At 38.6% G+C, this 14,313-nt stretch overlaps 1 protein-coding gene across 6 annotated transcripts in view; it reads left to right on the plus strand.

Annotated features, from left to right (window-relative positions):
• Positions 1-14,313, plus strand: part of MYPN (myopalladin) — a 145,879-nt gene that overhangs the window by 105,404 nt on the left and 26,162 nt on the right. For all 6 annotated transcript variants that reach the window (XM_090056710.1, XM_090056711.1, XM_090056712.1 and 3 more), the window contains 2 exons: positions 1,075-1,222; positions 9,152-9,244. In XM_090056710.1, coding sequence (XP_089912836.1) covers positions 1,075-1,222; positions 9,152-9,244 — 241 coding nt within the window. The remainder of the gene's footprint in view (positions 1-1,074; positions 1,223-9,151; positions 9,245-14,313) is intronic.

Consider the following 14,313-nt stretch of genomic DNA (forward strand, 5'->3'; position numbering starts at 1 on the left):
TAAAGCTCATTCAATGAGCTTTAGTTAAAGTGCCCCTGCTGCCATTTTTCAGTGCAGGGACACCAATACACAAAATACTGGTGTCTGCTGGAGCACGGTAATTACCACACTTCAGCACACTCGATTAATCAACTCTGTTTTGACATGCTATAATTACAGCACATTGGAGCACCCTCTCTGCTCATTTATAGGTGCTTTTAGCATCTCTCTGGGTTTTTTCACAGTCGTTCAGACCCATAGAGAATGTCTTGACTCAGGCTTCTACCTCCAGCCCCACAGCCTTCCTGTCTTCCCCCTGGGCTCTCTCTGCAAGCTTCTTAACTCCCGTGGAGCCAGGTAATTATCTTGGTCAGCTGGCTCAGTCCTCCGGAGCAGGCTTGCAGCTGCAGTTCCTATGCTGTGTAGCCTGCTACAGTGAACATTTACAAAGATTTCATTTTTATTAGTCTTTACTGATGGGATAAATAATGCTTATAGAGGAAGTGGTAAAAGACTTGTGCTGGGCCATCTAAAATTAATATATTGTTCACAACAATGAATAGTTATTTCTTCTGCCTATGCCTTCCCTAAGTCAGAACACAATTGATGTAAATATTAGAGCATTCCAAATTTATCCCCTAGTTGCTTTGGTAATTATGGTCCATAATTGTGGACCCTTAGCTTATGAACTGTTATTGTTTAATAAGCTAACATTTATTTAAAGTTCTATTTAGTTACAACAGCCAACATCTCAGAAATAGAAAGGTGGGAATTAGGTGTAGAACGGGTGGGTGGAGGTAGGTAGTGGAAAGAAAGAATCATCACTAAAGAAGTGAGATGAGGTAGAGAAGGTTAACCTCTTTTTTTGTATCTATGCCTAGACATTTGCACTTTGCACTTTGTAGATGACATTATGGTGAAATCAACATTCTAGAAATTAAGGATTTGAAACCAAGATGCTTATTATAATATTATTATGGTTGTTTCTTCTACACGTGCCATCATCCTCAAAGCTTACTGAATGTCCTTACATAAGGAATCAACTATTGTTTATCATCTGCATGTTTAAGTAACAGCTTTTTAATATATGTTTAGATCAACTCAGGGACTATCCAAGAAAAATCTAAAACCTCTGCAGTTAGCAACAGATGATTATATCAGAGACAATAAAGCAACACTTGTTAAAGATCTGGAGAGAACGCTACATTTCAAAGAGGACTTCAGTCAACATAGTATTCATCAGGTAAGCATACTGATTGTTATTACATTGCATTTCATACACCCATGGACAAAATAAATGTTAAGTCTTAAGGGACATAAATGTATGTAAGGCTTAGTTTATATTCTACATTTTATAATAAATTCCTGGTAACTGCTGCATGAAAAAGCAAACTGGAGTTCTACAGATGTAAGGAAGAATTGACTGTAGAAGGTTTTACTTTGTGACTTCTTATGGCTGGTTTATATTTTTACCCTCTAATAGAGAATATATAAGAAAAATTAGAGGAATATAAAACTTTGTTGGCATATAGGAGATTTGTGCATATTGGATATCTCTGTCTAATGTCCAGCCCACTTAATTCATTGCACACAAATTCATACAAATTAAGAGGAAAGAAAATTAGGATATATAGCAGACTGCTGTTTTTACTTGGCTTAAAATATCATGAATAAAATGCTATCTTAATATTTTGTGTCCTGAACATTTTTTTCAACCAGGCGAGCAAAATTAATAAATTATTTCATTAGGAATTTGCCAGGAAAATAAGTGATAATTGTTACTGACTTTTACTAAAACTGCAAAACCAGTGTTAATTGAGTTTGGTAAAATAACAAGCTTTTAATAAAGCTCAAGAGATCAAATAGTAGTTGATTTCAGCTAGACTCAACACACACCTCAGATTCAGGGGTCAGTAACAAATTAAGGTGCAAGTAAAATGTCTAGGGGAAGGCTAGGGGAATTCCTTGACAAGGCACATCTTAATAGATGTCATTGAGTAATGTTGAGATGCACGAACAGCTTCAGGGTGGCTATACTGTCTGCAAGGAAGTACTGTGCTCTAGTCTTACCTCTATCATGGGAGCCTTTATAATAACCATATTTCCTCAGGTTTTGCAAAAAGAGATGAAGACTTAGTCCTAGTCGTCACAAATAAGGAACCTATTTATAAGTGCATTTCTGGCAGAACACGTACATTGATATGCAAAAGCTCTGGTATCTGTGGAATAAATTACCCACTGTGGACAACTGCAGTTGTAATCCCTGTTTTTTTAATTATGTTGTTGACCTTTCCTCTGATGGAGTGCTCTGCCAAAACACTTCTAGTAAAACAACTGGCATGTGGTATGTTTTGCCAATGAATCACAAGTGTTATAGTTTGTACTTGCTACAGTAGTAATATGAATTATTTAGACAGCTACTGTGAAATATCAGTCAGTCTTTCAAGTTAACTGCATGATAACCTCTTTAGAAACAATGGTTACAAAACAGGATCAGAGTTATCTACTGATAAAGTTATCTACTGATAGCTATATATATGCTGTTTTTATCATCAGATATAATGCCAAAAGAAAATCCTGAATCATAAGGCACAAAAACTTTGAGGAAGTTCAGAGCTGACTCATCGCTACTTACTATAGCAACTAACCAGACAACATTCCAATTTTGGGGAGGTCAAATAAAAGTTAATAAAAATAGAAGAGAAAGTAGTCTAGTTTCACCACAAAATGAAGGAACTATTACCCCCACTACAGGCTCAGTGCTTGAGTTAAATCTATTATTTTCCCAAAACCCCACTCAAAATCACTAACATTTGTAGTTCTTCAAGTACAAATCAAGGGGGTAGGATGCTCTTTTTCTGGGTATTAGCAGGTGCAAATTTTAAGTTTTCATGTCTGTGAGACCTTTTACTATTGATCTTTTAAAAAGTACATGAAACAAAACAAACTAGTAGATATATGTCTTGCTAGCAGGGCAATGACTAAGAAATGGACACATCATATTCTGTGTCTGGATTCACATGGATTTCATTAGCTCTCTTTTCTTCCCTAGTAAACAGAATATTGGAAAAAGGAAACTTTTATTTCACTTCTTAGATTTCCATATTAATATTTTGTGGCAGCAGGAGACAAACATTCTTTAGGATTTTTATTCAGTTTATTATAAATATTTGTAGACCATTACTACAAATAAGAAATGAGCATTTAGTGAATAGATAAAAATATTTCCATACAAAAAACTTAGGTATTTTATTCTTTATGTGCATTTTCTATATGTTGTTTTAAAATACATTGCTTTTTCCTCATAAAAAGTGTTCTATACTATTTTTCTGGTTCAGAAAGTTGAACTGTATTTTAGAATTTTATGAGTAGGAAAAATGCTTTCTGTACATATAATCTGTGCTGTACTTCAATATCAAGAATGAAAGAAAGGTGTGATAAGCAGAATTGCAAAGTGCTACTATTATGTTATATTACTATCCAAAGTATGGTTATAAACACAAGAATGATTCCATAGGTATTTATGTTTTGGTCCCCTATTTATTATCCAGCAGTGACTTTCAAGATGAAAATTGTTCAGCTTAAAAGTCAAGATTTTGCTAACTGTCAGCACTGCACACTCAGCATGATATCTAATAATCCAGATGCACTCCTTCTGCTTCATCCAGCACATCATTCATCACCAACAATAAAGAATTCTAGATTCAGAATATAGGTGGTAATTTTGCTGATGATGCATGAGGCAGAATAGATGACCATATAGTCTTCCACAGCTATGTTTACTGGCAATGCTGGGAGAAGTAAAAACATAGTCTTTGCTAATGAATATAATTTGATCAAGTAGGTAAAGTAAAAATTTGCCATGTTTACCAAATACTTTAATCATAATCACCCTTCAAACTAATTGTGAAACTTATTAGAGATGTGACACTAGAGCAAAAATGTTTTGTCAAAAAAATTAATTCAACAAAAATTGGAGTATCAGCCAAACCAAACTGTTTATGAATTCAGGCTGATTTTGCTGAATACTATCAGCTGGGAAAAAAAGGAAGGGGGGAAGACTTCACAAAACTATAGGAGGAGGACGTTAGGGTGGTCAACTAATATATGGAAACCCAATTACCTCCTCAGCAGGTATGTCTAGACGTGCAAATGCTGTGAAGTGGGTTTACTCTAGAATAAATTACTCTAGAGTAAGCCCAACCTGGGTAGGCATCTACATGTGTGGCATTGATGCCTACACAGTCAGATGGATTGCAGATTGGCTGAAGCGTTGCACTCAGAGGGTGGTGGTGGATGGGTCATATTCAACCTGGGGAGAAGTGGGCAGCGGAGTCCCCCAGGGCTCAGTCCTTGGGCCCGTGCTGCTCAATCTCTTTATCAGCGATTTGGATGAAGGGGTGAAAAGCACCTTTTTTAAATTCGCTGATGATACAAAAATTCGGGTTGAGGTAAGCATACTAGTAGGGAGGGAAAGACTGCAGCAAAACTTGGACAGGTTACAGGGGTGGGCTAGCAAAAACAGGATGCGCTTCAACACTGACAAGTGCAGGGTGCTGCACTTGGGCAGTAGTAACCAGCAGCACACTTATAAGATGGGAAACTCCCTTCTTGAGAGCACGGAGGCAGAAAGGGATCAGTTCTGGAGCAAGTAAAACAACAACACTCTAGTCTGGGGGAGAGGGCACCTGAGTTTCAGTTCCTGCTCTAGTAGATGTCCAGCTAGTTATGCAAAATGGACCAATAATAACAACAATATACCCACAAATAGCCATCCAACATCCTGAATGCACACTCTAACTACCGGACTATTGGATAGAGGAGAGCATGGCCAGCTCCAGCAATTTTGTGAGTGTAGCCCTTCATTTCCTTTGCTTTTTCTCATGACTGCCTAAAACAAGAGGATTGACTAGAATACTTCATACTCAAACAAAATGAACTATTTGTTTCAGCCAGGAAATAATTCAGTATTTTACATTTGCTTTCATATGGATCAATGTCTTTTTCCATTTTTCCACTTCACAATCAAAACAAAAACATCAATTCCTTGCACAGGCTTCCTAAAAGTTCCATTTCAATGGGAACAACTCTTATTATCTGGACAAAACTTGTAACTTAACAACAGTATTTCCTTGGCAATCCACAATGACAGTCAGACAGACAAACCGACAGAAAGATAGATAGTGTTGCCAGCCTTGGCTATTTTCAAGGGGCCTAGGCCAAGCTGCAGAAGCATAGCTAAGCAAAAATAACTATAGCATGAACCACAGAGTAAAAAGCAGCCTTGTTTATGGAAAAGCATACATTTGAGAAGTGAAAGCAGGATGGGGGCAAGCGCTGTTCCATAATGGAGGAGATAAGAAACCTTGCCTCCAAAAGCGTATTTTTCACAGAAACAAAAATGCCAACTAACTGACATCTTTAACAACCTCAAGAAAACTGGTTCAGTCTGGTTCCAAAGGTTTCAGTGAAACAAAGAAATGTAAATAAAATCAGAAGTAATTTAGTAGAATATAATAATATACCAGCCATCTATAAATATAGGGTATAGGCAGGAGGGAAATTTGAAGAATTCAGCAAATTTTAGAAGACCTGCTGCCAATTTGCATGCCACTCTCCTCCCACCTCTCTATTCTTCCCAGATGGCATAGGTGAGAATCAATGTTGTACTGTCCTAGGTAGCAAGTTGGTCTTTGCGATAATTGTTTTTGGGGCTTTGGGGTTTTGAAGTGCAAGCAAATAAGAGGTCCAGCCTCTTTCATCAGTAGCCAACCTGCAAAGTTACCTGTAATATGGGTAACTAATCCATAGATAGACAGACAGACAGACAATATACATATAATTGATAGGGAAAAGGTAATCAAGTCACAGACCCTTGTGCTACAGTAAAATTAAAAGACTTAAACCTACAGTAATAAAGAATTATGTTAGAGCTGAAGGTTCAGTACTAGGGTTTGATTAGTTAAGCCCACAGATGCCTTGTAGACTTTAGAATTGTGATTTATACCTACATATTAATGGTGTTTTCAATGAAGGACTATGCAGCAATATTATTTGGGTGTGTCTTGAGGCATAGATAGCATTGTGGGTGCTAGTTTATTTTTAGTACAAAGAGTAAAGCTACAGCTGTTTAAGTAATTGTGCCATTATTCATAGCCCTCACATGCATATTTATGATTCCCTTTCCCTAGTGAATACTTTATAAGAATATTCAGGATACAAGAGGCCTAGAGTTTATCCAAAGACTCCATTCTAGAAACTTAAAATAACAGCTTATAAAAACAAACATAACAACCAGCAGATCATAGACCAGTCCCTCTTTATGCACTCTACTGTCCCACCAATAAAACATCCATTCATTAATGAGTCAGAGCCATTTCCTATACAGTCCCAAAAAAGCACCAATTCACACCACAAGACCTCATTAAAAAACCTATAATCACAAATGCTTTAGCCAATATAAAAAGCTTCCTCTAAAATGGGCTTTGCCTAGATCTGCCTGGAAGGTTAGCATATAGAGGTAATTTTAAATAAAACATATAAACAAAATTCCAAAAGCAAGTTATCCAGATGAAACAGGATTAAATTCAGGGTATCAATCTTAATTCATAAAACTTTTAACAATCTGAGTCTTAAGTAGTTGAGCAGCCACCTGTTGCTTTATAATATTTTTGCTCAAAATTTTTGCCCTGTGGGCTGGATGGGCGGTGCCAGTCCAGCCACAGGCCAAATCCAGCCAGTAGGCCTATTCCAGCACACAGGGTGGGCAGGGCAAGGCCCAATCTGGCCTCACAAAGGAAGTGTGGGAGAAGGCTTGTGGCCTGAACCTGATCCAGCTACATGAGGGAGATGGAGTGCAACTGAGCCTGATTTGTCTGCACAGGAGAGGGGACATAGCTTAGCCCCTACCTGGCCAGGCAGGGCTAGGGAATTTGGCAGTGGGGGAAGGGTGGCAATATTAATTGCCACTGCTCCCATGCCATCAAATTTCCTGATCTGTGGAGAACACCCCTGCTTTATATTCTTTCCTGGCAGATACAGTTTATCTGCTCTGCTCTCAAACCATAGGTTGAGTCAGGACCAAACTGGAGAACGCTGTAAGATGAGGGTCCTCATGCATGGGCTTTGCCAAATGAGAAACAGCTTACTGGTACTCTCATGCTCTGTTTTTCTGCTCACAGGAAAGGCATCTGTTTCAGCTGATCTGTCTTTGGTATCTCTGGGCCTTTGTACATGCCATGTTTTTTGCCATTTCTTGCGCTGAAATGGCATGATTGTTTGCATGAGCAGGTTTTCTGGATGCTTTAAAAGTCTTTCTAGTGCATTAAAGTAAAACTCCTTAGATGTAGTTTAGTTTGGCTTGCTGCGAATAAAGCATCACATCCATGGATTTATTCCGTGCAAACACAAGGCACTCAAAAACATGTAATGAGCCTCTTTGTCCACCAGATGGCACTACGACCTTTTTTAGTTCACCCCTTTGAATTGCTTCTGCTTTCAAATTGCTTCGTTTGTTGCTTTTTCTTTTTTTCTTGTGGTGTGTGCCAGCTCCGTGCTCCCACAGCTCTGTGGCAGAGCACAGGTTGGGAGGAGGCCAGGTCAGGGGGCCAGGACTGGACTATCCCTACTTTCCTGCGGCACTGGCTGTGGACCAGGCTTAATTCGTTTGAAAACTTAGTGCATGCAAACACTGATGCAATACTCCAAAATAAATAAAGTTTAAATTTTGTAAATTAAATTTAACGAGGATTAAACCCCATAGGGTGTACAGGCACCCTCTGTCCTTTTTATATTCCTTATTCATGTTCTCTTTTTTTTACCTCTCATCTACATCTGAGAATTTTCAGTTTGTGGCGAGTTATGCTTTTGATGTTGTTTGACTGGATATTCTATTTGATTGGCTGGGATCTTATTAAATTCTTGGTTCCTATTTAATTTTTCACTGTATAGAACAGAAGTAGATACGTTTTAATTCATCTATAGGAAATAAAATAATTCCAAGAGTGCTTCCAATAAGAAGAATGATATTAAAGATGATGTTCAATATTTTAGCATTATGATTCCTTGCCCAAGGCAAGATGAAGACTCATAAGAACAACTGCACCTCTCAAAGTGAAGGGGAGACAGCAGTCATGTTTTTAAAAACAGTTAAAACTAAGGGACATTTCAAGAGAATGCTTAGAAACAGACTCTTAAGGCTTGAACACATAGTGTGTTGACAGCAATGGAATCAGCCTTTTCACTAGTGTAAACAAGAAGGGGACGTGACATATAGCCCTTTACTGGTGCAACTTAACCTGAAGTCATAGTAAAATTATTCTGGGAAAAATCTGGAGTAAAACTACACTGGGATAAGCAGTATATATATACTGCTTGATAAAAACAACATAGCCTGGATCAACTGACAACATTTATACTATTAAAAATTTTTACTAGGGCTAAATTGCAGCAGACTTCTTAGAATGCCTGTGCCTCGCCTACATTAGTGTTCCTACCATTGCTAGTCAGCTTAACATTTCAATGCAGTTCCAAATGAAGGGGTGGATTTTCAGACCAGCTAAGCGTCCAGTCCTATTTAGACAACTAAATGAAGTAGCCAGATTTTCAAAACTTCAGTGTCCTCATTGACCTTAAACCTCAGCTATTACCTTGCATTGTCATCTGAGGGGGCAGACTGCAGCATCTGCATAAAGCCTCATTGACTGTTCTGGGGCTCCAGGTGGGCCCAGCTGTCTTTCAGCCTGGATCACAGTGCAAGTTCAGGGCCTTAGTACTGCAACAACAAACACTTGTGTTTGCATATCACTACTTTAAAAAAAGAAAAGAAGAAAACACATGGGAAAAATTGTCCATGATTAACATTGGAGTGGCCTCTTTAAGCAGACTTGTTCCCCATCGTATTCTTGACTATATAGTAGAACAGTTTCAGTGTGCTTGTTTTTTAAATTACCTTCTTTTTATACTTATTTCTATAGCAACAAACTTGAAATAAGATATTAAAATATCACAGGACTCTATAACAAGTAGCAGATTCTCCTGTCTTTCCGTATTTGTTACCACTAAGCTCCACTAAAATAGGGGGTTTTTTTCCTGAAATCAGCTCCAACTCTTTAGATTTCTGCCTTTAAAGTGTTTTTCCTGTCTTCTTAATCCCATTACTTCCCTCTGCTAGAGAACATCGTATGATGAAAAACTGGCCCGCAGTCTTCAGGGACCAAGCAGTGATTCCCCAATCTTCACCTATACAGCTGAGGATGTATCTAAGGTACAATTTCATTGTGCAGTCTTTATTACCCCATAAATTCTTCTTGTCACTAGCATTTTTTATTTTCAAATTTTCCTTTGAAAAAAAAATTGGTAACACAAAAGTAAATGTTTAGCTGGTGTCTTGTATTGTCATGCATAAGTTCTGGGTCCAAGAGCAGCAGAACATGGGAGTGCTGTGAAGACTTCCTGCTTAACTGTGCAGGAACTGGAAGACTTCTGTTGTTCGGTGTTGGCCCCAGTGGAGGTTGAAAGAGTGGTAATTGATCTAACAGCTCTGCTCTTTTGGGTCTGACTCTTCCTTCCAGTGTTAAGGATAAATTGACTAGATGGAGATTCAGAATTTATTGGCTCCAGCAGTCCAACTCCCCACCTTCTAAAATTTCAGGGCTCCAGATTGTTGTGGGCCAAGTGCTCTTTGACTCCAGGAAGTCTTAACACTCTCCATCCTCCTTCACCATCAAATATAGTTCAGAATTGTATTCCTGAAGTAAAGATACTTCATGAATTTACTATATCTTATTTCTGCCTTCATATCTCCTACCTAAGCCCTTGCTTGGTCACCTGATCCTTCCCCGAGTCCTGTAGCCCCATAAATGCACAAATATCTTACAAAATATGCACTCCAGTATCTGTACAGGGAGGAGAGTAGCATTCCCCTAACTTGCTGGAGTGTTTTGAGGGCAAATAGTAAGAGAAATAAAGAAAGAATTTGAAGGAAAACTTGCTAGAGACATACAAGGTAACAATAAAAAATTATTTAAATACGTTAGAAATCGAAGGCCTGCCAGGGAGTCAGTTGGGCTTTTAGATGATCAGGGTGTAAAAGGGATGCTAAAGGATGACAGAACTATCGCTGAGAAACGAAATGTTTTCTTTGCATCTGTATTCACTTGGGAGGATGTTAGGGAGACTCCCTCACTAGATCCACTCCTCTTTAGGTACAAGTCAGTGCAGCTGAACCAAACTGAGGTTTCAATAGATGAAGTCGCAGAGGAAAGTGATAAACTAAACAGTAGCAAAATCACCAGGATTTGATGGCATTCACCCTAGTGTTCAAAATAAGCTCCGTTTGGAAATTGCTAGTCTCACTAAAAACAGCCTTGGTACCAAAGGAGTGGAGGATGGACAGTGAGACTCCCATATTTTTTTTTAAAGCTCTAGAGAGGTTGCAAGGAACTACTAGCCCATGAATCTAACTTTCATTCTTGGAAAACTGATAGAAACAATAATAAAAAAAGAATTGTTCAGCATATGGATGAACATGATTTGCTAGGAAGGAGTCAACATGGTTTTGTCAGAGGGAAATCATGCATCACCAACCCACTAGAGTTTTCTGAGGGTGTCAATAGCAGGTGGATCAGGGTGATCCAGTTAACACAGTATATCTGGACTTTTAAAACTCCTTTAACAAGGTCATCTCTAGCAGAGGCTCTTAGCAAAGTTAGGTTGTCATGGAATTATAAGTAAGGTCCATTTGTGGATTAGAAATTGGTTTAAATATAGAAATAAAAGCATGAGTATAAATGGTGAGTTTTCAGAATGGAAAGAAGTAAACAGTGGGATACCTCAGGGATCTGTGTAGGCATCGCTGCTGTTTAACATATTCATAAATGATCTGGAAAAGAGGGTGAGTAGCAAGGTGGCCAAATTTGCAGATGACACAAAATTATTCAATGTGGTAAAGACCAAGGAGGACTGCAAGGAACTACAGAAGGATCTGATACTATTGAGCAAATGGGAAACCTAATGGTGGATGAAATTCAATGTAGATAAATGTAAAGTGATGCACATGGACACAAATAACCCGAACTATACATAAACTATGATAGGCTCTCCATTAGCTGTTACCACACTGGAAAGAGATCTCAGAGTCATCGTGGACAGTTCACTAAAAACATCAGCTCAGTGCTCAGCTGCCATCAAAAAGACAAACAATACATTAGGAATTGTTAGGAAGGGAATTGTAGACAAAGAGAAAACTATCATTATGCCCCTTTATAAATTCTTGGTGCATCCACACCTTGTATACCGTGCCCAGTTTTGGTTCCCACACCTTAGAAAGGATATAAAAGAAGTAGAAAAAGTACAGGGAAAAGCAACACAGATTGATAGTGTGGAGGCACTTTCATATGAGAAGAGAATAAAGAGACTAGGCCTATTCTTTTTAGAAAAGAGACGCTTGACATCATTTGAGCAGCTGGGATGGGCTGGAGAGTTTGCTCTCGTGGGTAATAGGTGGCTGGGATGAGGTGGAGGTTCAGTCTTAGGGTGTCAGCTGGGGTGTTTGGTGTTGCATCTGATCTTGTGGGTTGTTAGTCTGTTATTGTAAGACACTGGATACGGCAGAATATAAATCTAAATAATAAAAATAATTTGTGGGAAGTTTAGAATGTTTGGCAAATATGTGAAAGTCATTTTTTCTAAATTAAAAAAATAAAATGATTTCATGCCATACTTCCAGTTTTGTTCCAGCTCTTTTTCATGGTGACAAGATGATGAAGCGGAGAACTATTGCTAGCTTAATCATCCCTTAATTAATCTCAAAATAGCTAAAGGAACATAAGGCCTTTAGGCTTAGTATGCTTAGGCCGCACACTGGAAAGTAAGGAGATCCCAAATAATGCAACCCCGTGGATTATTCTTATTGCCAAAAACAAAACTTTTGCTCTTTGCTCTTCAGAGCTACCAGAAGAATTCCAAGGCAGTTCCTAGAAGTTCTCATAGCAAATATGTGATTTATATAGCATAAAATAAGCTATAAGGGGGAGAGGGAGGAGACAGATATCTGCTTAGAATTGCTCTTTGCAAGAGAACTTAGATGTTTTAATTTAAGAAAGAATCTAGGGAAAGGGAAAATGACAGTGTAACCTTTTAATGGTAAAGCTTTCTCTCTCAAAATACACAGATCACAGATTTACTCTACTCTCCCCGTCAATCTTTTTCCCAATTCAGAAAATAAATGAATTGTTTGACTGTCCTGGTAGACTTGTGTGAAGGGCCAACACCTGTAGCCTGAAGGGAAATATGATTGACAACACAGCTCTGAAATCAGAATACCTCCTGACTAGATGGCTGTAACTGAGATGGGAATTTGGCCTGTGGTGTAGAATGATTTGCTGAGGCATACTTTGTGAAAGAAAAAACTTAAACAAGATGGAAATTCTGTAAGGATATGTTCTGCCTGCCAGCTGGTACTAATCTGCCGGAGAGCAAACCTAACCAACTAAAACAATAGATGCCACCACCTAGTGGCTAACTTCACTTCTCTGTGCATGCCTTCTGTACTCTGAGACCAAAGATTAGTGAGCCCAGACACTCTGTTTCCTCACCCTCAATCCCAGGTAGTCATGTGTCAGTTCACCTTCCCACACAAGTTATAGGTTAAGGTACCTGCTGGTGCAATTGCTCTTAGGTTGGGAGAGGCAGAATGTTGCACGCCATGGCACAATCCCTCATATCCCTAGTGTACCCTCCATCCAGGTTTCCCTTGCTTCATACTGTACATGCATTCCTGGAAAACGGCACGTAACTCAAATTCGCATAAAGGGATCCCACTTTACAATGTAACAAATAGGAATATGTTCCAAGACCTTGACTGTACTGACCCCCACACCTATTTCTACCACTTTTACAAGACCGTTTGAGTACTCACCAAAGACAGATGGTACACACAAGCACAGGGCACTGTCATAATGGGGATGGCAACTACAGAAACACAGGTCACAGACAACAAGTGAGGAGCACAGATCCACACAGGAGACTATATTTTGGTGCACATCCCTTCCACAATGCACCACACAAAGCAGCTGACTGTGGGCTCCCACCACACGGATTGCATAAGGGTAAATTTACCTCACATACAATGAATTTTTGGTATAAAATGGGTCATCACATAAGAGCAAATTTGCACATACAGAACCCACATAAAGCAAAGGCAACCTGTATAAGACTTTTAGAAGATGGTGCTGAAATGCCAGAGGTTGGTTATCTTGGGGTCTTCATGTCACAGAGGAATCTACAGGCAGTCTGTTAAGATATTTTTGTGACACAAGGGGGCTGTAAAAGTGACCCTAGACTACAGACAGTAAATTTACATAAAAGAGCCTCTATCTGGCTGAGCTTGTCTCATCTGAAAGGCAATCTTCAGTTGTTACAGGAAAGATATTATCATATTTCGTAGTGTAACAAAGTAGTCTGTCCCTTATAAGAAGTGAGGAAGCCGGGGTGCAATCATGGGTGTGGCTTATGAATAAGACCAAATGCTCCAGTATATAATTGACACACTCTAGTTTTAGCTTCTACTTCAAGTCTGTATTTTGGAAAGAATAGCCCTGAAGGTGGCACTGGAGAGAAGTGGAAAAAAAGAAAGCAGAAGAAGAAGAAAGAAGTCTCATTCATACAGAACTCATGCCACCACAATCCCTCACATCTACGCCTTATAAGGAACAGGCACCTTATTACACATAACTTCTAAAACAAACATATACATCAACTGAAGAATACACAACCTCTACCAAAACAGGTCAGAGATTGTAGACTAGGGACAAAATAGCAATATGATGTAGAGAATAAATTGTCAGGGCTGATCACCTCATGCTTTAGGAGATATAAATGTGACTTAAGGTACTATATTAAATGTTGCCATTTTATATATTTAGCATATGACTAGTGTGGAAGAAATCAAACTTCGCGTTGTGGTTGAATCAGAACTGACAGAGCCAGCTTTTCTTTATTTAGGGCTATACTGCGATCACAGAGAGAATTCCATACAGCAAGGGGAATCACCCACTTGTTTGTTTCGAAGGATTTCTCAGACTCTGTAAGTTTACAAGTATATTTATACTTAAGACAGAGAAAGATAAAAAAATACGACCTTGGAGAAACAAAACAATAGTAAATTACACAGAAATTTAGGAAGTTTACTTAAACAAACCATCTGTGCACAGGGTAATATATCAAGATAAACTAAGGATAACCCAAGGCATGCAGGATTCCTTATCTCAAAACACATAACTGAAATAAGCAGTATCAGCACTTCTGGTCTCTGTCTGTTTTTCTAGTCAAGTA

The sequence above is a fragment of the Crocodylus siamensis genome, chromosome 7, assembly GCF_052110815.1.
Source record: "Crocodylus siamensis isolate JL-2025a chromosome 7, ASM5211081v1, whole genome shotgun sequence".
Lineage (NCBI taxonomy): Eukaryota > Metazoa > Chordata > Crocodylia > Crocodylidae > Crocodylus > Crocodylus siamensis.